This window comes from Gracilinanus agilis, chromosome 2 (assembly GCF_016433145.1).
Source record: "Gracilinanus agilis isolate LMUSP501 chromosome 2, AgileGrace, whole genome shotgun sequence".
NCBI lineage: Eukaryota > Metazoa > Chordata > Mammalia > Didelphimorphia > Didelphidae > Gracilinanus > Gracilinanus agilis.
In genome coordinates this window covers 564,059,054-564,084,193 of record NC_058131.1, presented here as the reverse complement: position 1 = coordinate 564,084,193, position 25,140 = coordinate 564,059,054, and the positions used below count along the sequence as shown (strand labels likewise).

Sequence of the window (25,140 nt, the reverse complement as noted above, 5' to 3'; positions counted from 1 at the left end):
CTGTTTGTTCCTGTACTATCAACAACCTGTACCCAGACCATCATCTCTAATTCTACTGCCCCTAGAAATTAGGAATTCAACCATCTTAGTTATCTAGGTTTCCCAGGGCCTGGGAGGGATCCAGGAAGTGGGCAGGAGAAGAAGAAGACGGTGGAAAGGGGTGGATATCTCAAACTGGTTAGGCATATCATCTAGTGAAGAAGAAACTGAAAGATTATCCAGCAATTTGCCTGTTCTGGTGTGGCTCTGGCCAGGCTGTACCAGAGAGAAGCTATCATCTTAATTCCTTTACTTGCCTACAGTTTAGAGATTCATCATTATCATTTTAACTAGGGTCTCCCAATACCTCTATCCAATCCCATTATCCTCCTTTCTTAAATACAATCAAAGTTTAAAGTACCTTCCTGAAGTGGTTATTCAAAGCTTCTTTGGGAAGGGAGAAACCGCAGTCAGATACCAACCATTCCAAGCTAAAGAGCCCCATTAAATAATATCAATTAACCCCAGGTGGATCCTGAAGGGGTATCATCCATTGACCTAAGGATCCTTCCTGGGCACTGTTATAAAGGAGGGAGGTGTCATCCCATCCTCTCTCTATACTTCATCTACATTCATCTAGTAGAGGAGTAGTATCATTTATTATAACACCAGTCATTCCCCAATTGATGGACACACCATCATTTTCCAAATTTTTGCCACCACAAAGAGTGCAACTATATATATTTTTGTACAAGTATTTTTCCGTATTATCTCTTTAGAGTATAAATCCAGCCGTTGTATGGCTGGGTCAAAGAATAAGCATTCTTTTAAAGCCTTTTGCACATAATTTAAAATTGACCTCCAGAATTCACAACTCCACCAATGGTGTATTAGTGTCCCAAATTTGCTACATCCCCTCCAACATTTATTTTCTTTTACCGTAATATTGGTCAGTCTGGTAGGTGTGAGATGGTAGCTCAGAGTTGTTTTTATTTGCATTTCTCTAATCAGGAGGGATTTAGAACACTTTTTCATGGGCTTATTGATAGTTTTCATTTCTTCATCTGAGAACTGCCTATTCATATCCCCTGACCATTTCTCTATTGATGAATGGCTTGATTTTTTGTAAATTTGACTTGGTTCCTTATATATTTGGGAAATTAAACCTTTGTCATAGAGTTTTGTTATAAAGATTTTTTTCCCAGTTTATACCTTTCCTTCTAATTTTGGTTACATTGGTTTTGTTTGTACAAAATTTTTTAATTTGATGTAATCAAAATCATTCATTTTACATTTTGTAATGTTTTATATCTCTTGCTTGCTCTTAAAGCCCTTCCTTCCCCACAGATCTGACAGGTATACTATTGTATGTTCACCTAATTTATTTATTATTTCACTCTTTGTATTTGTCATTTACCCATTTTGAATTAATCTTGGTATAGGTTATAAGATGTTGATCTAGACTTGATTTTTCCTATGCTGTTTTCCAATTTTCCCAGCAATTTTTGTCAAGTAGTGAATCCTTGTCTCAAAATCTGGGATCTTTGAATTTATCAAACACTAGCTTGCTGAGGTCATTAACCCCTAGTCTATTCCACTGACCCACTTTTCTGTCTAATAGCCATTATCGTATAGTTTTGATGATGCAGTACAGTTTAAGATCTGATACTGCTAGGTCACCTTCTTTCACGTTTTTTTCATTATTTCCCTCAATATTCTTGATCTTTTTTTTCTTCCAGATGAACTCTGTTATAATTTTTTTCTAATTCTACAAAAAAGTTTTTTGGCAGTTTGATAGGTATAGAACTGAATAAGTAAATTAATTTGTCTAGGACTGTCATTTTATTACATTAGCTTGTCCTACCCATGAGCAATTAATGTCTTTCCAATAATTTATATTGAGTTTTAATTGTGTCACAAGTGTTTTGTAGTTGTGATCATACAATTCCTGTGTTTGTCTTGGTAGATAGATTCCTAAATATTTTATATTGTGTAGAGTTCTTTTAAATGGAATTTCTCTTTCTAACTCTTGCTGCTGAGTTGTGTTGGAAATATGTAGAAATACTGATGACTTACTTATATGTATTTATTTTGTATCCTGCAACTTTGCTAAAGTTGTTATTTCCACTAGCATTTTAGTTGATTTTGTAGGATTCATTAAGTAGACCATAATATTATCTGCAAGGAATGATAGTTTAGTTTCTGCACTGCCTGCTTTAATCCCTTAAATTTCTTTTCTTCTCTAATTGCTACTGCTAGCATGTTAAATATTATGTTAAATATATTATTATAAATTCTAGTATATATTATAAATTATAACAATATATCACAGGATATATAATAAAATATATAAATTATGTTATAATATACATATTATAAATTTTATTATAAATATAACTATATGTTAAATAATAGATGTGATCATGAACATCTTTGATTCACTCCTAATCTTATTGGGAAGATTTCTAACTTATCCCCATTGCAAATTATGCTTACTGATGGTTTTAAATATACACTGTTTATTATTTTGAGGAATGGCCCTTATATTCCTATACTTTCTAGTGTTTTCATTAGGAATTGGTGTTGTATTTTGTCAAAGGCTTTTTCTACATCTATTGAGATAATCATGTAATTTCTGTTGCTTTGGTTATTGATATGGTCAATTATGTGGATGGTTTTACTAATATTAAACCATCATTACTTTCCTCGTATAAATCCCACCTGGTCATAGTGGACAATACTTGTGATAACTTGCTGTTGTCTTTTTCTAGTATTTTATTTAAGATTTTTGCAGAGGCAGCTGGGTAGCTCAGTGGGTTAAGAGCCAGGCCTAGAGATGGGAGATGCTAGGTTCAAATCTGGCCTCAGACACTACCCAGCTATGAGACCCTTGGCAAGTCACTTAACCCCCATTGCCTAGCCCTTACCACTCTTCTACCTTGAAGCCAATACACAGTAATGACTCCAAGACAGAAGTTAAGGGTTTAAAAAAAAAGATTTTTGCATCTATGTTCTTTAAGGAGATTGGCCTGTAGTTTTCCTTTCTGTTCTTGGTATTTCTGGCTTTGAAATCAGTACCATATTTGTGTCATAAGAGGAATTTGGCAAAACTCCTTCTTTGCTTATTTTGTCAAATAGTTTGTATAGTATCGGGATTAGTTGTTATTTAAATGTTTGATATAATTCACTTGTGAATTCATCTGGCCCTGGAGATTTTTTCTTATGGAATTCCTTGATGGCTTGTTCAATTTCTTTTTCTGAGATGGGATTGTTTAAGCATTCTATTTCCTCTTTTGTTAATCTAGGCAATTTATGTTTTTGTAAATATTCACCCATTTTACTTAGATTGTCATATTTATTGCCATGTAAATGGGCAAAATAGCTCTTAATAATTACCTTAATTTCCTCTTCCTTAGAGGTAGGGTTTCCCTTTCTTTATCTTTGATACTGTTAATTTGATTTTCTTCTTTCTTTTTTGATTAGATTAACCAGTACTTTATTTTATTTGTTTTTTCAAAAGTATCAACTCCTAGTCTTTTTTATTAGTTCTTTTACTTTTATTAGTTCTTTTTTATTAGTTCTTTTACTTTTTATTAGTTCTTTTTCAATAGTTCTTTTACTTTCAATGATTTCTCCTTTGATTTTTAGTATTTACAATTTGTTGTTATCTGAAGATTTTTAATTTGTTCTCTTTTTAATATTTTTAAGTTGCATGCCCAACTCATTGATCTCTTCCCTCTCTGATTTGTTAATATATGCACTCAGGGATATAAATTTTCACCTCAGTACTGCTTTGGCTACATCCCATAGATTTTGATATATTGTTTCCTCTTTGTCATTCTGTTCAATGAAACCAGTCATTGTTTCTTTGATTTGTTCTTTGACCCACCAGTTTTGAAGAATTAGATTATTAGATTAATTAATCTTAAATTTGCCTTTTCATAAGCCCTTATGATTTCTATTGCATTATGATCTGAAAAAAATTGTTTTATTATTTCTGCTTTCCTACATTTGTTTGCAATGTTCTCATACCCTGATACATGGTCAATCTTAGTTTATGTGCCATGTTCTTCTGAAAGGAAGGTATATTCCTTTTTATCCCTATTTATTTTTCTCCAGCTATCTATTAGCTCTAATTTTTCTAACATTTCGTTCGCTTCCCTTATTTCTTTCTTATTTATTTTTTTGGTCAATTTATCTAGTTTTGATAGGGGAAGATTGAGGTCCCCCACTAGTATGGTTTTACTTTCTATTTCCTCCTTAAGCTCCTTTAATTTTTCCCTTAGAAATCTAGATGCTATACCATTTGGCACATATATGTTGAGTAATGATATTTCTTCATTCTCTATACTGCCTTTCATCAAGATGTAATTACTTTCTTTATTTCTTTTAATCAAATCTATTTTTACTTTAGCTTTGTCTGAGATCATAATTGCTAGTCCTGCCTTCTTTGTCTCAGTTGATGCCCAGTAAATTCTGCTCTACCCTTTTACCTTTACTCTGTGTATGTCTTCCTGCTTCAAGCATGTTTCTTGTAGACAGTATATGTAGAATTTTGGTTTTTAATCCATTCTGCTATCTGTTTCCTTTTTATGGGTGAGTTCACCCCATTCACATTAACAGTTATGATTACTATCTATGTTTTCCCTTCCATTTGACTTCCTCCTTAAATTCTACCTTTTCTCTTATCCCTCTTGCTCTCCCCTCCAAATTTTCACTTTTAGTCAGTCCCTAATGTTTTCCTTTCCCCTCCCTAATGTTACTCCCCTTCCCACCCCTCTCTTCTTATTATTCCCCTCTTCCTATATAGTTCCTCTTAAATAACCCCCCAAACTCTCCCTCCCTTGTATTGCTCCCCTCCCCACCAGCCTATTTATTACCCTTCTACTTCTCTATACGTCTTTTCATAAAGGAATACCAATTATTTGACCTTCTTGAGTCTCCTAATTTTTTTTCTCTTTCTTAATTACCTTTTTGTAATTCCTTTGAGTTCTGTATTTAGGCATCATATTTCCTGTTTAGGGCTTGTCTTTTCTTCAGGAATGCTTGGAAATCTTCTAATTTTTTAAAGGACCATACTTTCTTCTATAAGAATATAGACAGTTTTGCTGGGTAGTTGATTCCTGGTTATAGACCAAATTCCCTTGCGTTCCAGAATATCATATTATGTCATGGCTTCTGGCCCTTCAGTGTGAATTCAAACAGATCCTATGTAATTCTGATTGTGGCTCCATGATATCTGAAATGTTTCTTTTAAGCAGCTTGTACTATCTTTTCCTTGTTCTGGAAGTTCTTGAACTTGCTTATAACATTCCTGGACATTGTCAATTTGGGATTTAATGCAGGAGGTGATCTGTGGATACTTTCAATCTCTATTTTACCCTCTTTTTCAAGAATATCAGGGCAATTTTCTTGGATAATTTCCTGTGAAAAGACATCTAGATTTTATCTAGATTTTTTTCCTTTGGTCATGATTTTCAGGTAGTCCAATAATTCTTAAATTGTCTTTCCTGAATCAATTTTCCAGGTTTGTTGTTTTATCAATGAGGTGTTTCATATTTTCCTCCATTTTTTCATTATTTTGATTTTATTTTATAGATTCTTGCTGCCTTGTGAGGTCATTTGCTTTTAATTGTTCATTTCTAATTTTTAAAAACAATTTCATCCATGACTTTTTCATCCTCCTTTTTCTTTTGATCTATTTTTCTTTAAAGGCCATTGTTTTTATCTTTTACTTTCTTTGCCTCATTTTCAAGCTGGCTAATTCTGGCTTTTAAGACACTATTTTCTTGTTTTAGTTCATGTACATCAGTTTCCAAATGACCTATTTTGTTTTGTAAGTTCTTTCCCTAATTTCCTTCAACTTCTCTTAATTTTTTTAATTGTTTTCATTTTTCCTGAGCCTGAGTACAATTTGCTGGAGTTTCTGAGTTTTTTCTTGCTGTTCTTTGGTCCTCCTCTGTTCTATTCGTTCTTTGTTTATTACCTGAATAGAAGCTGTCAATTTTAATTTCTTTTTTCTTTTTCTGTTTACTCATATTTTTTTCTTCTTTCTCCTCCTTATTGGTTGTATTCATGCTCCTCTGTTTATTTGCTGGACCTGTGAGTTTGGTCTTTTCTGCCCTAAAGGAGCTTCTTCTTTCCTCTGCTAATTAACTGGATTAGCCTGATCCAGATGACCTGTTGTATTAATGTGCCCTGAGACCAAATCTTCCCCAGTTGCTTGCAGAGGCAGAAGGTGAAGGCAAAGGTGTGGAAGCTGAAGGTATTTACCTGCAGTCCTCCTTTCTCCTCCTTTCTGCCATTTGCCTCCCTGCCAGCTGCCTAGTCAGAGCTCTGAGCTTCCTGTGGTGGTACCAAGGTACTCCATTGTGGTTGTAGCCTTCACCCTAGGATCCCTGTCACCTGAGTCCTACTGAGGGTTTTACTGTAATAGGTTGGGGAGTGGTGTTGTATCTTTTCCTTATAACTGAGAATTCAACTTTATCTACATACCTTTCAGTTTGAATTGAGTAGGAGAGACATGTGACTCTGTCTTGTTTTTGAGTTTGCCTTTTTGTCTATTTTGTATATTTGCTCTTCTGATTGTTTGCTAGCTTTTTGTGAGTTTCAGCTTTTCTGTTCTCTATAGGCTTCTTCTCTGCACTCAAATGATTCTTTTTCTAATGGAAGAGAGTAACCTACACATTTTAACATAAACAAATAAATTTAAATTAGAAATGTTTGAAATTAGTTCAAATTTTAAAAAAAAAGACTTGCACACCCCCTTGCTATCTACCCTTCCACAGAACCTTAGTACTTTCAAGCTTTTCTATCATCCCTGTATCTGATCGTTTTTATGTACGTTGCCTCTCCCAACCAGAGTATGACCTCCTTGAGAGAAACAATTGCCCCTTTTTTCTTCCTATTTCTATCCCGATTGCCTAGCAAAGTGCTTAGCTATAGTAAGTACTTTTAAAATTCTTTTTCATTCCTTCATTATTTCAGTTTCTATCAGCTGTATCTCCATACACTATGACTGAAATCTTAGGAGGCAAATTGGGCAATTAAAGCTGGACCAGAATATTAGTGTGCTGGGAGGGTTCAAATGTCTATGTACATCTATAAAATGAGGATGTTGGGCTACACCAGGGCCTCTTAAGCTTTTATTATGTCATGGATCTCTTTGACTGTCTACTGAAGCCTATGGACTCCTCAGAATAAGGATTTTCAATACATCAAATGAGATAAAAAGGAAATTAATTATATTGAAACACAATGCTACTTTTCAAAATAAGTTCATAAACCTGAGCTCAAGAACATATACATAGGGGAAGAAGCCTAGAAATAGGAGGTCCTGGGTAGAAATCTGGCCTCAGATATTTCATAGCTTTGTTACCCTGGGTAAGTCATTTGACACCCACTGCCTAGCCCTTACCACTCTTCTGCCTTGGAACCAATTAACAGTATTGATTCTAAGATAGAAGGTAAAGGTTTAAAAAATATAAAAATAAATAAACATACTATAGTACATAATCTGTGAGTCCCCTTCCAGCTTTAAACCCAAGATCCTAAATTTCCTTGTCCTTCAACCATGCCCATCTTCCTCAAGGTCCTCCAAACTTATATTTACATTTCTACTTCAGTTCTTCATTCTCATTGTGTGTCCTACCTGGAACGTCACCCCTCAGCTACTCTTCTACCAATCCACTTTAAACCTATTTTTATCTGACTTCCCTGACCATTTCAGCCCAAAGGAATTTCTTCCTTCTCTACAAAACTACTGAAATTCTTGACTTTGTTGCTTATTTGACACAGTCTTAGCTGCTTTGCATGACTATTTACCTTTTCAAATGGATATATCTTGTCTCCCCACCTATAATAGTTCTTCCTGGGGAGATCTCATCTGTCATTTCTTTGTCTACTTCACAGTGCTTAGCATGATATGTACTCAATCAATATTTGTTGAGTGAACAAGGGAAATGAAAATGAGAGAGAACAAGAAAGTTGGAATGAATAATTTTTGTTTAATGGAAAATGAGAGACTTAAAATGGAGGGAGCCTTTGATCTAATTAATAAAAAAATTGAAAAGGATATTTTTATGCACACAGCAATATAAGTTGCAAATATTTCACCTTTTTATTAACATTCCCCACTAAGTAAAATGAAAGCAACAAGGATAAGGAGAAAGTTTAGGAAGGGGAAAAGTATGACTTTTGAAATGTGGCTGTTCACCATATAACTAAAGTATTAATTAGTTTTTTGAAGAGAAAACTCTAAGTAAGAAAAAAAAAAAGCCAAGCTGGCATAGTGAACAGTAGATTGATTTTAGGAACAAGAAAGATTCAGGTTCATGACTTGCCCCTGGAAGAATTCTGCAGAATGGCAAAGAATGCTATCTATCTCCAGTTTATTAATAGTTTTATTTTGTGGTTTTTGTTTTACACCAGTATTGTTTGTAATAATGAGTAATATGGAAGTATATTTTGCATGATAGTACATGTATAATCCAGATCAAATTGCTTACCATCTCTGAAATGAGGGAGGGGACGAAGGGAGGGAGATAATTTGGATCTTATAATTTTAAAATAAGTACTTTGAAAATTGTTATTACATGTAATTGGGAAAATAAAATATCTCTGAATAAAAAAAGACTTGTCCCTGTGGGGAGCTAGGTAGTAAAGTGTATAAAATGCCAGGTCTAGAGTTGGGAGAATCTGGCCTCAAATATGGCCTCAGACTAATCTCAATTGCCTAGTACTTACTACTCTTCTGTCTTAGAATAAATATCCAGTATCATTTCTAAGACAGAAGATAAGAGTTATTTTTAAAAAATAGACTCAACCCTGACACTTACTGACTGAAGGACTATGGATAATCCATAAACTTTACCAGCCCAGTCTTCAAGTTAGAGAGGAATTGCTATTCTGTGTCCATGGAGGAAACTTTCACACCAGGAATTCTCTTGCACTGATGATAGCATTGGTCTGAAACAAACAAAAAAGAGAAAACTCAGTAAGAAACTCCCATCTACTCTAGGTCAGAACTTGAATAATTTAAATTGGTTCATAATGCAAAAATCTCACTTTAGTCCTGGGTCTTTTTTAATTCTCCTACAAAACCTTTGGATTTCATTTAGCATTCTGTTCTATTACTGTCTGATAAGCTTATGATGTATTGTTATATATTATAAGTACCTGGATATATGTTGTTTCCACAATAGACTGCAATACCCATGAGACCAGGAATTATGTCACATCTAAATTTTATTTCTTTCCCCAACTCAGCACAGTATTGCTGCATATATTAAGTGTCTAATCCCTTTACTCCATAAGGGTTTATTAAGGGCTCATTATATATTAGATGGTGTATTATTCCCTGGAGACAAAAAGAAAAAGTGAAATATTACCTGCCCTCACAAAACTTACATTCAGATGAATGCATGTTGAATCAACTAAATGTAAACCAATAGATTTTTGGTTCATTTGATCAATGTTTGTTGAATTGAAATCTTTTTAATCAACATTATTTCCTAAAGTTTCATAATGTTGGTATAGTGTCAAGAATACAGGACTTGAGGGGCATCCAGGTGGTTCAGCAGATAAAGTGCTAACCCTGGAGTTAGAAGGACCTGGGATCAACTATAACTCAGACTCTTCTAGCTTCATGACTCATGGCATGCCACTTATCTCCCTTTGCCTAGCCCTTGCTCTTCTGCCTTAGAATTATTACTAAGTCAGAAAGTAAAGGTTAAAAAGAGAGAGAGAAAACTCCCCAATTTAGGATCAGCTAGGAAGTTCACTGGATAGAGCACTAGTCCTGGAGTTGGAGGACCCGGATTCAAATCTGGTCTCAGAAACTTCTTAGCTATGTGACCCTGGACAATCTCTTAACCCCATTTGCTCAAAAAAAAAAAGAGATTAGGAATTATGGGAAGATAAAGGCTTAGATGGAGCAAAACTTCAGATCTCCATAGCCTTCTACACCAAGATAAAAAACAAAGAGCTTCGAGGGGAAAGAAAACTAAATCTAACAACAGGACAGAGCTGAGGATCCTCTTGCTGGACTCAGATCAAAAGGTACACCAAAAAAAAAAGCCTGAATTCTTGAACTGTTGGGCTTGAGGAAAAGGAAAAAGGAAGATCCCAGGACTCCTCCCCCATGTGCTGTGCTGAGTCTCCAGTGGCTCTTGGAATCTCTGGATGGGCAAACACACTAATCTGGAAAGAGCCCCTCTGGCACAACTGTGCCAAGCTCAGGGTATTGAACACAGACAGCAGGGAGGTGGCTGGAGGAGAAATGCAGAGAGGGCAACCTAGACACAGTGAAAATGCTCCATCTTGCCATCTCCTTTTCCAGGTTTTGTTCTCAGGTTACATTAAGCTCTACAGATCAACCCTGCTCTGGCTTAATCCCATCAAAAGGGCAGATAAGAAGTCTTTGGAGGGCAGGGAATCTCCCACACCCCTCTGCCATAGACTGCAGAGAAACTAGCTACAAAAACCTCTGTTGCCAGCTGGAGAAGATCTTACATCAGAGCTCATTAAAAACATCTGCTTAACCCAGGGGTCAGCAACAGATGCCTCTCTACCATATCTGGTTCCACCTCCTGCCCAGCCAGTCTGGGCACAGCCCCAGGATGTGCCCCAGGATGTGCCCCAGGATGTGCCCCAGAGGGCCCTTTAGCCCCCGTCCCATATTCCAGCACCTTCCGCCTCCAACCTCCTCCTTCCACAGGCGTTTATGGCTCTCTCAGCCAAAAAGGTTGCCAACCATTGGCTTAACCTAATCATTCAGCAGAGCAGAGAAAAAGGCCACTCAGAACAAAATAGCCCAAACCCAAAGATCCAGAAAATAAATTAGAGGAGCAAGATTACAGCCAATTACAGGAGGGAAAGAAGGAAAAATATTAGTAAACAACAGAAAAAATATATATTGTAATCGACAGCTTCTTTCCAGGAAGTGAACAAAGAGAAAATGAAATAGAAGATCAAGGAACTCTAAGAAGAAACACAAAAACTATAGTGAATTGGATACAAGCTTTGGAAGAACTCAAAATACAATTCAAAAAACAATTAAGAGAGGCTGAAGACAATTGGAAAAAGGAAATACATAAACTAAAACAAGAAAATAGTGTCTTGAAAGCCAAAATTGACCAGCTTAAAAACAAGGCAAAGCTTACATTCAGATGAATGTATGTTGAATCAACTAAATGTAAGGTGAAAGGTGACCTACAAAGAAAATCAGACCAGAAAGAGGATGACCAAAAAGCCTGGGAGGAAATTAAGTCTTTAAAAATTAGAATTCAACAACTAGAAGCAAATGACTTCACAAGACAGCAAGACTCTATAAAATAAAATAAAAAGAATGAAAAATTTGAGGAAAATATGAAATACCTCATTGGCAGAACCTCAGATCTGGAAATCAGATTGAGGAGAGACAATTTAAAAATTATTATTCTACCATAACATCATGACAAAAGAAAAAGCCTGGACATCATCCTATAGGAAACTATCCAACAAAATTTCTCTGACATTCTCAAACAAGAGGGCAAAATGGAAATTGAAAGAATCCACAGATCACCTTTGAATATTTAATCCACAACCAACAACTCCTAGGAATATTATAGTCAAATTCTAAAAATACCAGACCAAGGAAATAATATTACAAGCTCCTAAGAAGAAGTCATTCAGATACCAGGGAACCACATTTAGGATAGCACAGGATCTGGCTGTATCTACATTGAAGGGCCAGAAGGCATGGAATATAATATTCCAAAAAGCAAGGGAACTGGGTCTACAACCAAGAATCAACTATCCATCAAAACTGACTATATTCTTATAGGGGAAAGTATGGGCATTTAATAAAATTGAAGACTTCCAAGCATTCATAAAGAAAAACTGGACTTAAAAAGAAAGTTTGATGTCCAAACACAGATTTCAAGGGAATCACCAAAAGGAAATTAAGAGAGGATGAAAGAAAAACAACGTGTTTTTTTTAAGGTACCCAATGAGTTCAAATGATTTATATCCCTTTAAGAAAAGATGATACTGGTAACTCTTAAAAATTGTTATTATCATCAGGGTAGCTAGAAGAAGTAAACTTAGAGGGTACAGTGACAAACTGTATAGGATGATATGTTAAAAAATATTAAAAACTAAGGGTAAAAAAGAGGATAATACTAAGAGAAATGGAAAATGAGATAAAATAGGGTAAATATATATTCCATAAAGAAGTGCATGGGGGCAGGTAGGAGAAGATCAATACAATGGAAAGGTGGAAGAGGTTGGTGACAGGTAATACTTAAATCTTACATGCATTAAAATTGACTCAGAGAGGGAAGAACAATCAGATCCACTGGGACAGAGTAATGTATCATGCTGTATAGAAAAGTAGAAGGGAAATAAACAGGCTGGTGGGGAGGGGAGCAGTACAAGAGAGGAAGAGGTTGAGGGTCATTTAAAAGGCACTATATAGTAAGAGAGGAATAAATTAGAGGGGAAGTACTGGGAAGGGGAGTAACANTATATATATATATATATATATATATATATATACATACATATGTATATATGTATGTATATATATGTGTGTGTGTATGTATGCATGTATAAATATATATAAAACTAGAGGTAAAAAGGGATAATATTAAGAGAAATGGGAGAAGAGACAAAATGGAGTAAATTTATATTTCATAAAGGAGCTCATGGGGGAGCAGGAGAGAAGACACTAGAGAGGTAAAGAAGTTGGAGAAAGGAAATGCTTAATTCTTAAGTCCATTGAAATTAACTCAAAGAGGGAAGAACAATTAGATCCATTGGGGCAGAGAATTGATTCGTGCCCTATAGAGAAGTAGAAGGGTAACAAACAGACTGGTGTGGAGGAAGCAATACTAGGGAGGGAGAGTGTGGGAGGTAGCTTTAAAAGACCCTAAAGAAAAATAAGGGGGAAATAAGGAGGGAGGGGGTAGAAAGGGAAGTAAAATAAGGGAGGGGACTAGGGGGACTTAAAAGCAAAACACTGGTGTAGAAGGAAATAGTGAAAGAAGAAAGGGTAGGGCAAGGAGAGGGAATTAAAATGTTGGGGAATACACAGTTGATAATTATAACCTGAATGTGAACAGGATGAACTTGCCCATAAAATGGAAGCAAATAGCAGAGTGGATTAGAAACCAAAATCCTACCATATGTTGTCTACAAGAAATACACATGAGGCAGGTAGACATACACAGGGTAAAAATAAAAGGCTGAAGCAAAATTTATTAGGATTCAACTGAGAAAAAGAAGGCAGGAGTAAAAATCATGATATCTGACAAAGCCAAAGTAAAAATAGATCTAATTAAAAGAGATAGGGAAGGTAATTATATCCTGATAAAAGGCACTATGGACAATGAAGAAATATCAGTACTCAACTGATATGTGTGTTGGTGCAATGTATGCACCAAATGATATAGCATCCAAATTTCTAAAGGAGAAACTGGTAGAGCTCAAGGAGGATATAGATAGTAAAACTGTACTAGTGAGAGACCTGAACCTTCACCTCTCAGATCTAGATAAATCAAACCAAAAAAATAAATAAGAAAGAAGTAAGAGAGGTGAATGAAATCCTAGAAAAATTAGAGTTAATAGATATGTGGAGAAAAATAAATAGAGACAAAAAGGAATACACCTTCTTTTCAGCTGCACATGGTACATTCACAAAGATTGACCATGTACTAGGGCATAGAAACATGGCAAACAAATGCAAAAGAGCAGAAATGATACATGTGGGGGCAGCAGGGTAGCTCAGTGGATTGAGAGTCGGGCCTAGAGACAAGAGGTCCTGGGTTCAGATCTGGCCTCAGACACTTTCCAGCTGTGTGACCCTGGGCAAGTCACTTGACCTCCATTGCCCACCCTTACCACTCTTCCACCTATGAGCCAATACACAGAAGTTAAGGGTTTAAAAACAAAAACAAAAAAAAAGAAATAATACATGCAAATTTTTCAGATCATAATGCAATAAAAATGATAATTAGTAAGGGTATATGGATAGGCAAATCAAAACTTAATTGGAAACTAAATAATATGATTCTCCAAAATCAGTTAGTTAAAGAACAAATCATAGAAACAATAAATAATTTCATAGAAGAGAATGACAATGACATCCTACCAAAATATGTCGGATGCAGCCAAAGCAGTACTCAGAGGGGAATTTATATTCTTGAGTGCATATATTAACAAATTAGGGAGGTGTTATAATCATTAATCTGGGATAAGATGGATGCCACTAGACTCAAAAACTCAGAACTGCAGATCTCAGATCTCTGAGTTAAGACTTGAGCAAACCTCTGTGGATCAAACAGGGCAGAGGGTGGTTGAAAGGTGGTTGAAGAAGGGGTAGACCAAAGCCTGAACCTATTTGCTTGCTAGACTGTGAGAGCTAGTGAACCATCAATACTATTGGTAGGAGAGCTGAGAGAGTATACAGACCATCAATATCTATCTACAGCAATAGCCTTCCCTATTCTCTGGCCACGTCTGGTCAGAGATAGAGAGATGGTGAAAACCTCAAGCCTCCACCAGCCAGGCAGCCTCCAGTCCTGATTATCAACTAGTTTGATAATCAATAGAGCAATAAGGTTACCAATCCACAATCCTGTACCTGGTTATCCTTTCCCTAGCAATAGATAAACAATCTTTAATAACAAGTACCTTCCTTAGTGGTCATTCAATCACAGCCCTTAGGAAGGGAGATCAAATACACAGTCAGATCCTAATTATTATCCAAAGCTAATCAATAGCCCATTACCAATCAATCCAACCCCAGGTAGGGCCCAGAGAGGTTAACCATCCACCTACCTCTCAAGGGGTCTTCACTTGGGCAGCTGTTAGAAGGAGTCACTGACAGGTTAATCAACCAAACCTGTCAGGGAGAAGAGGGATAATTTACAGCAGCAGCCAGGGTGAAAGGAGTAGGTGTTCCTCCCACCAACTGCAGTTATTATGCATATATATAGTTCTATCTCCACTACCTCCACTCTTTTAACAGAGGGCAAAGATCAATGAACTGGGCAACCAAATAAAAAAACTAGAAATTGAACAAATTTAAAATTCCCAAATGAAAACTAAATTAGAGATCATAAAAATTAAAGGAGAAATTAATAAAAATCAAAAGTAAAAGAACTATTGAATTAATAAATAAGACCAGAAGCTGGTACTCTGAAAAAAACAAATAAAACTGACAAAAAAGGAAAGAAGAAAACCAAATTAACGGTATAAAAGATGAAAAGGGAGACCTCACCTCTAGTGAACAGGAAATTAAGGCAATCATTAAGAATATTTTGATCCACCCATATCACTGCTGGGTTTATACCCCAAAGAGATCAAAAGGAAAAAGACATGTACAAAAATACTTATAGCTGCACTCTTTGTAGTGGCAAAAACTTGAAAATGACGATATGCCCTTCAATTGAGGAATGGCTGAACAAATTGTGGTATTTGCTGGTGATGGAATACTACTGTGCTCAAAGGAATAATGGACTGGAAGAATTCCATGTGAACTGGAATGACCTCCAGGTATTGATACAAAGTTAAAGGAGCAGAACCAGAAGGACATTGTACACAGAGACTGATACACTGTGGTAAAATAGAATGTAATGGACTTCTATTAGTAGCAATGCAATGATCCAGGACAATTCTGAGGGACTTATGAGAAAGAACGTCATTCTCATTCAGAGGATTAATTGTGAGAGTAGAAACACAGAAGGAAAACAAATATTTGAACACATGGGTTAATGAGGATATTATTTGGGATGTAGACTCTAAACAACTATCCCAGTACAACTATCAATAATATGGAAATAGGTCTTGATCAATGACAAATGTAAACCCCAGTGCTAAAAATTGTTTGCTACAGGACTATGGATGGGCAAGCAATTTCAGCTCTCCAAGTCTGTTTCCTCATCTGTAAAATGGAAGTAATATAATTTGTACCACTTACCTTTTAGGGTTGATTTAAGTACATAGACATGTACTTAAAGCCCTATATAAATAGGAACTATTATTCATTTTTATGAACTTCCCCCTTCATATAAATTTGTGACCATCAGTGAAATGCCCAAAGATAGCAGAAGGATAGAGAAAAAGGATGAGGAAAACAAGTAGAAAGAAGAGAAAACCAAAAATCAAATCCATAAAATGATGTTGCTTAAGGGGAAGAAAACTGGATTGAATGTAAAGAATGGTTCAGACATTAATTACCTATATGATGCTGGAAAAATTGCTTCATCTTATAATTAGGTTATAGTCTGAATATAGAGTGGCTCACCCAGTGTGACCCTGGAAAGTCTTGGAGTCCTATGGGCTCAAAAGTTTTCCTGAGCTTTAAGATATAAACTGTGCAGAAAAAAAAAGTTACAGCAAATCATATTATGATTACCAATATTTTTATTTTTATTTTTTTAAACCCTTAACTTTCATCTTAAAAACAATACTAAGTATCAGTTCCAAGACAGAAAAGTGGTAAGGGATAGGCAATGAAGGTTAAATGACTTGCCCTGGATCACACAGAAGGGTTTGAGGTCAGATTTGAACCTAAGACATACTGTCTCTAGTCTTTCTATCCACTGAGCCTCCTAGTTGCCCCACTACATACATTTGTTAAAGAAAAAATACTGATTGCTTTTGGCTCTCTATCACCTTAATTTACAAATAAATGCTTCACCCCTCCCAATACCAAAAATTAAAAATAAGGGAGTGGGGGTGGGGCGGGAGGAGGAAGCAATCCAGCAAAACTAAGAAACACATCAACCAAGTCCAGTAGTATTTACACTGTTTCACACCTATAATCCCTCACCTCTACAAAGAAGGAAGGAATATTCTCTTTTTGTTGGAGCTGTTCCATGTTTCCTCATTTAGTCCATACAATAACTCTATAATTTGTCAGCTATTATCCCCTTTTTACAAGTGAGAAAATGAGTCTCAAAAAAAGCTTAATGGCTTGTCTAAGGTCATATAGTCACTAAGCATCTGAGACAAGATTCAAGCCCAGGTCATCCTGACCTCAAGCCCAAGATTCTATTTACTTCTGTAAAGAGGACCAGCTTCTCTTACCCTTAGTGGTTTCTTGTATCAAAAGATAAAAACAGAGAAAGACAAAACCTTCTTGGTGGAATTTTAGACCTCCCCATGCCTTATATTTCTGTGTGTAGACCTGATTGTCCACAAAGAAGAGAGACAGAGATAGGTAAGAGCCAAGAGATCTCTTCATGGTAGAACTGTGGATCTGGTATCTGGTGTTTTAGTGACTTTCCTATCTTTCTTCATTTATGTTTCCCTGTGGAAATCCTGTAGGCTGGGCTTTTTGCCTTAGTTTCCTCCTCTGTAAAATGAACTGGAGAAGGAAATGGCAACTGAAAATGATTGAAACATCAACAACATTGGACTTTAGGCATAAAGCACAATGAAGGTTTTGGAAGTAACTATACCCAATCAAGTCATGGTTGTGTCCTTGATAACACCTTTGATGGATCTTGCTATTATCTCAGATGTGCCCATGCCAGATTTCATAGCATCCTGAAACACTCAAATATGAATTTTATATAGCAGGATCATGGTGAGGGGATGTGAAGAAATATACATATTCAAGATGGTTGTTTAAAAAGTCAGAAGACCTGGGTTTTAGTCCTTGTCCTGACATTAGCTGGGACAATATCATCACCTCTCTAAGCCTCTATGATCTTTATCTGGAGAATGGAAATGTTGTCTACCCTGTCCATTTGACTGCACATGATAATGTGGACAATTAGCATTCTTTGTGCCCTTGGTTTTTTTTCTATGACTATTAAGGAGGTCCACCATTTGGTTTAGCAGGTTGGGCTAAAGGATGAAGGAGCCTGGAAAAATATCAAAGCTACTTCTAAGAAGAAAGAAGTCATCTGGGAGTGGAGAAGACATAAAGTTGAGAACATAGTAGTAAATAGTAGTACTCAATGATAGCACCTAAATGATAGGTTTGTAGGGGAAACCTTTAGCTCATTATTTCTTTTCCTTTCTACTCTACAATAAATTGAAACTAGTCAAGAAGGGAGAGTGAGTTAGAAGGAAGAAAGTAAAGGCATACAACTTGGGTGGAGATAATTATCTTTTGAGCCTAGCCTTTTACCTTTTAACTTAATTTAGTGATGAATAAGTCAAAGTTAAATATATTGTATTTTTAGAAATTGAGTTTAGAGAATAAGGCTGGGAGAAGAGAGATAATCAGTTTCAAGAGAAATAAATTCTGTCTTTTCAGTGGGTAGTGTTAATTAGAGGGAAAAAATCAATAGAAAGACCAGGAGGCAATGACAAGACACAGCCTGGGATCTTAGAAGCAGAGGAGCCTGTCAAAAATGAAGGTGGAGCAATTGAATTTAATGGACTTCTCTATTAGCAGCAATATAATGATCTAGAACAATTCTGAGATAGTTATGAGAAAGAACTGTGGGAGTAGAAAAACAGAAAAAAAAGTTTTTGCTTGATCACATGGGTCAATGGGGATATGATCTGAGATGTAGACCCTAAATGATCAACCTAATGCATATATTAATAAGATGGAAATATATTTTGATCAATGACACATGTAAAACCCAGTGGAATTGCGCATTGGCTACAGGAGCGGGTTGGGAGCAGGGGAGAGAAAGAATGTGAATCATGGAACCATGAAAAAATATTCTAAATTAGTTAATTAATTAAAGATTTTTGAAGACAAAAAAAATGAAGGTGGAGGAAATTTGGGGATAAAAGTTAGAGATGGTTAGGACAAAGGCTAGAAAAGTATCATCTTTTCCATATTGCAGAAACATTTAAGTATATAGATAAGAACGTCTTGAGTTTATACATTAATCTGAAAAATTTTATAGGGTCAAGCTATTATTCTTATATATTGGCATTTGTTGGCAAATACAATGGATGTTGAATATTTCCACCAAGGTAAGCTTAAGATGGGTGGCTAGGTAGTACAGTGGAAAGAGCACTGTCCTTGGAATTAGGAAGACCCGAGTTCAATCTGGCCTCAGACCCTTCTTACTTGTGAAACCCTGGGCAAGTCACAAAACCCTGTTTGTCTTAGTTTCCTCATCTGTAAAATGATCTGGAGAAGAAAATGTATTTTTGTCAAGAAAACTCTAACTGGATGACAGAATTGGACATTACTGAACAACAAAAAAGGTACTCAAAACAGCCTTTTGAAAAGCATCTGGGTGGTTCAATGACTTGAGTGCAGCGCCTAGAGTCAGAAAGACTTTGTGAGTTCAATCTGGCCTAAGACATTTACAATCTGTGTGACTCTGGGAAAGTCACTTAATCCTGTTTGCTTCCCTTCCTCATACATAAAATGAACTGGAGAAGGAATAGCAAGTCACTCCAGTATTTTTGCTAAGAAAACCCCAAATGGGGTCACAGAGAATCAGATGTGACTGAAACTACACAACAACAAGAAGATCAGGAAGGTCAAAAATCCATAATCTCTTTTTCCTGTTAAAGGAAAACATTTTTTTTTATTGCTCTCTCTCTCTCTCTCTCTCTCTCTCTCTCTCTCTCTCTCTCTCTCTCTGAATCTCTCTCTCTCTCTCCCCACACACACTTCTTCCCTTCTTCCTCTTTTCCTTTTGTTTGGCTCCCCTCCCTTCTTATCCCCCTCCTTTCCTCTCCTTACTTTCTATTCTTTTCTCTCTCTCTCCCCCCTCTGCCTTCTCTCTCATTTCCAAGGTGTTTCAAGAATTTTGGATTGTATACCTTCTCCAGTTTCATCTATATTTAGCAGCATATTTCAGACTCAAGATTTAACCTCTATAGGGTGAAGTGTTTTTAAAGGGTTTTGTGGAGGGAGGAGTCAGGGATTGAAGGGATCTAAGTTTGTGATTTTGTCAGTGTGAGCAAACTCCTTTCACCAATACAGGGTACTTCTATGTGATATCAGAAGAGCTGATGTAAAAACTAAGGAAATGTTGAGTGATGGGTTCACCCATTCATCTAAGTGTATTTAGCTGTTTGCTCCTAGATAAGTCAGCCAAATCTTTCTTCCCTTTAGTTTTGCCATCTGAAATGGAGGAATAATAGCTCATATTTATATGGTACTTTATTATTTATAAAGTATTTTGCATGCCTCTCTTTTAATTCTCAAAAAATGAAATGTAATGTAAATGGTATAGGTATTATTCCTATTTGATGAAGAAACTAAGGCTCAAAGAGACAGCTGACACTGTGCCTGGTGTCATGGAGACCTGAGTTCTAATTCAGCATCCGATACTTTGTAGATAGGCAAATCACTTAATAGCTACCTGCTTCAGTTTCCCCAACTGTAAAATGGGGATGATAATAGTACCTACCTCCCAGGGTCATTGTGAGACTCAGATGAGAGAATATTTGTAATGTGCTAATCATAGTGTCTAGCACACAGTAGATGCTTAATAAATGCATATTCTCTTCTTACAACCAAAGACACACAAGTGGTAAGTAGTAGAACCAGGAAGGCCTCCAAATTCATTGTTGGTTTTTTTTTTTTAATCCTGTACTATGTTGCCTTTCAAAGATAGGGCAAGACTAAAAGATATAAAAGGTCTTTTCTAGCTCTGAAATTCTGTAGTATAATTTATTCTGAGCCAGTAAGAAACATTTAGCCATTTGTCTATCCATAGCCACTTGACTTTTATTGTACTGAAGTACACAACACACTTGAGGTAGTAAATATGAAAGGACACACACAAAAAGTAAAACCTTGCAAATGTAAGGTATTACATTAGGAACCCAAATAGTGTATATTTAGTCAGAAAAAATTAAAGGTCAAATGTCTGCCACAATGTAGGGTAATAAAAAGCATATGACTCACTGCTCAAAAAACAAGATTTATATTTTAAAAAGAATGTTGTTGGTGATGTGTTTTTGGCTTTGTTTTTTTATAATACTCAACCCAAGTTAGAAGTACACATTTCTTTAAAAGCCTAACTGAATGTGTGGCTCATGAACAATCCGCATATTGTCCACCTGTCTAGCTTTAATTAGCAACCAGAGGATATACAAAATTGGATAATGGATATACGTGTCCCTCTCTCAACTCATATAATTCATATTTCTTTGTGCAAATGTATCTTCTAATATGTTTAAGTCACCGATTTAGAATCCCTTTGTACAGCAAAGGGTGAGTCATAGAGTTTGTATATAAAAGCAATATTCCTGGATAAATTCTTTTGCTCCATTTTTATTTTGTATTTTGTCCTATTGTTTTCTTTTTTAATAGGCTGCCAGATTGGTTGTATCCCATTTGTATGTAATAATAATAGTTATAATATTAACATAAATTTTTATGTTATGAATAATGTATGGATTATGTAAATACTATTATTTTCATATTACAAATGAGGAAATTGAGGTCCTAAGAGATCTTAGCTATGATTTCACACCTTATAAAAATTGGGAGGAGTGAATCCATATATCTTGTGTCCAGATCTAGTACCATAGACACATTCATTAGTTTTACATAACATTCTTAATAGTATCCATGATGGTTTCAAAATTATACTTTTTCTAACCATGATATAAAGAAGGATTTCTAAGGCTGATTTTGTAAGAACTACACTGTTATAATCAACAACAAAGTAACGGAATCTGAGATTCCACTGAATTTGGCATTTTTCTGTTGCTTGTGTACCAGGGCACACGGGGACCATCTCAGAGTAGACGCAAAGTAGACTATGCAGGACTTTGATGCAATGGGGATCTGAGCTAAAGTGGAGAGGAGAATACAACACCCCTTTCTCCAGCAACCCTAGCTTTGAGAGATGACTTGCATATTATATCAGCCAGTCTTCAAACATTGCTACCACCACTTCCCCTACTATTCTGAGGTTCTCTAACTCCAAGATGACTAAAGGCAGTACAAAAAAAGTAGGTTAGAGCTTGTGGTTAGCACATAATGCTGTTCTTAGTAGGTAAATCATATGAGACAAGCCATTACCTCACCAACGCCCACTGCTTCCCTGCATAGAGTATTCATCCTGAAAGACCTTCTCTTGGGACCTCTCTATCATGCCAACACAGTCACTTTCTACTAAATATTGATCCTGTCTTCTATCTTTCTTCTCTATTCTCATGTGAAATAGTGTATCCCTAGCTGTTTCTGTATCCATGATACCCCATGTGCCTGAATATAATTTATAGCCATTTTTAAATAAATCTCAATTTAAATGTATTTCAATGTATTTTTGAACCTCATGTATGATTAATATGATTTTTTAAAATGTTTTGTGCCTGATCTCAAAGATCTTTTTTCAAGAAAATGAGGATTCCTCTTGCCTACTTGGCAAAATGCTGGCACTATCACTATTGATCAGGAGTTGTTCCAGGGGCTATAGCATTCCTGGGAGTTGTCATTTGGGGATTTAATGCAGGAGATGATCTGTGGATTCTTTCAATTTCTATTTTACCCTCTTGTTCAAGTCTATCATGGCAGTTTTCTTTGATGATTTCTTTTAATATGATGTCTAGACTTTTTACTTTTTGGTCATGACTTTCAGGTAGTCCAATGATTCTTCAATTGTCTCTCCTGGATCTATTTTTCTAGCTTACTTGTTTTTTCAATGAGATATTTCATATTTTCTTCTATTTTTTCATTTTTTCATTTTTATTTCTTGATGTCTTATGAAATCATTTGCTTCTATTTGCCCAATTCTAATTTTTAAAGAATGAAATTCTTCCATGACATTTTGATCCTCCTTTTCTATTTGGTCCATTCTATTTTCATGGAACTCTTTTCTTCATTGAATTCTTTGGGATCTCTTTTTCCAATTGGTAAATTTTGTTTTTTAAGCTGTTATTTTATTTTTGTATTACTTTCATTTCTTTTTTTCCTTTTTTCTTCAACCTATCTTATTTGATTTTTTAAAATTCCTTTTTGAGTTCTTCTAGTGCTTGAGACCAATTTCCATTTCTCTTTGAAGGTTTGCACATGGTTGTTTGGATCTCATGGTCCCCTATTGAGTCTGTGCTTCACTCTTTGTCTCCATAGAAATTTTCTAGGGTCAGATTCTTCTTTTGTTGCTTGCTCATTTTCTTAGACTTTTTTTGGCTGTGAACTGGGAATTCTGAAACCTGATTCTTTCTCCTCTGCTGATGGCTTGCAAGGTTCAGCACTGTGAGCTATCTCCTAGGGCTAGGTCTTCACTGAAGTGCAGGCTTGAAAGGACCAACCACTATGGACTATTGGGCCTCACTGTGGGCTGGTGCCAGGGCCTCAGACTTCAAAGGGGTGGGTTGGGGAGGTATAGAGTGCTCTGTTGTTGGTATAGTCAGGGTCTCAGAATCCTGAAGTTGGCCTATGCCAAGGCTTATAATCTGGCACAGTAGGTAGGGGGCTGATTGTCCAGCACTTTTTTGCATGCAGTTTTGCTTTGGTTCCCCCCTTATCCTGTGAAAACTGACTTTCTACCTACCTTTTGAGTTGTATTCAGCAGGAGGACCCCCCTCACTTTGTCTTGCTATTGTTTTTTTACTCCTTCCATTTTGAGGTGCTTTTTAAAATTGGTTTGGAAGAATTATCAGAGTGGTTTCAGTTTTTGTTGCTACTAAGGTGTTGTCTTGGCTTGCCCCCCCCATGGGCTATAGTCTAGGCATGATGTGGTTCTTCTTTATGGAAGTTTTGAGGTGTGGATAAAGGATGCTATTAAACTTGGTTGTGGTACCATTTAATTTTGCTTCATTTTTTCTTTTATTCTTTTTTTTTTGTTTTTCTTCCTTATTATGAGACATGATTTTCTTAGGAGGGGAGAGAGGAAGATATATCCTTGTAAATGAAAGTGACATAAAAATAAAAGATTACAATATTTTCTAAAGTCAAAAAAGTACTCACATCTCATAGTGTACAACATCTAAAGCAGTTTTTTTGAATTGATATTTGTTCCAAGGTTTCTACACATCTAAATAAAAGAATGGTTGGACACAGAGAATAAAGAACATAGTCTTTTAGTCATTTGGAATCACATGCAATCTGACTTTGAGCATTATTTTAAATTTCTTGTCTAGGGTCTATTTCAAGCCAATCTCATGTGAATCCTCTCTCTATGCCTAGTCTATAGATGTGATAAATTGCCCAGGAAATTATTCAGACTTTAAAAACACATGGCCTTCTTAATTTTAAAAATTAATAAGTACTTAGAGGTATTTTTAATAAAAATGTTCTAATTAAAATATATAACATGAATTAGCCATATTTAATTGGTTATAATGTGGCAAAGAAGAAGGAATAGAATATTGCCATTTTCTTTCCACTGTGAAAGTCTCTCAGGGAGCTGGGGTCATATATAGTCTTCATAGGGAAGCCAATCTCCTTTCTTTGATGTTCTCTTATTTCTAGTCCAAATCTGTTACATCATATTTGAAAAATTTAAACAAATTTGACTTCATCCAAATCTGGGATGCCAGACAGAACCTGAACTATAAACTTGCTTTGACTCTTATGGATGTGTGTGTTTATGTAGTTTCAAAGAAATACATTATTTCTTGATGTAAAACCTTCCTAACAAAATGTACTATCTAAAAATAAATAAACAATGAAATGTGCTTCCTTAGGAGGTGATGTTTTCCTCATTTATTGGAGATCTTCAGAGAGAGACTAGGGGCAAGGTGATGAATTTCTGGGATGAGATAAAGGAGATTTCTGTTGAGACGGGTTCAGTTCCGCAAATTGTGACAGGTTTATTGTTGTTGTTGTTATTATTATTATTATTATAATTATTATTATTAAGGACCTACTATGTGAAAAACACTCCGTTAAAGGTATGAAGTTGAAAACCTATGAGAAATTCAAATTAAGTATCCTCTTTTATTTCTCTTCTCCTTTATCCCTTTTATCCTGTCCATCTCTTTTTTATGCTCTTTTCTTCAGAAAGCCTTCAGTGGTCATTGGATGGCAGAGAGAATACTGGCAGTTTCTTACTGGATCTCTGGACTTACATGTGTGCTCTCTATCTCTTTAACAGCTTTGAGGAGTCGATCAGGCCGTTCCATCATCAATGGAAACTGGGCAATTGACCGGCCTGGTAAATATGAAGGTGGAGGGACAATGTTCACCTACAAGAGACCAAACGAAATCTCTAGCACTGCAGGAGAGTCGTTTTTAGCTGAAGGTCCCACTAATGAAATCCTAGATGTCTATGTGAGTTTGTACCA

General features: G+C 35.8%; 1 protein-coding gene across 1 annotated transcript in view; it reads left to right on the top strand.

The window, feature by feature from the left end:
- The window catches only part of THSD4 (thrombospondin type 1 domain containing 4), a 378,692-nt gene that overhangs the window by 266,330 nt on the left and 87,222 nt on the right, over window positions 1-25,140 (top strand). Inside the window, exon 3 of the mRNA XM_044665311.1 lies at window positions 24,951-25,126. Coding sequence (XP_044521246.1) covers window positions 24,951-25,126 — 176 coding nt within the window. The remainder of the gene's footprint in view (window positions 1-24,950; window positions 25,127-25,140) is intronic.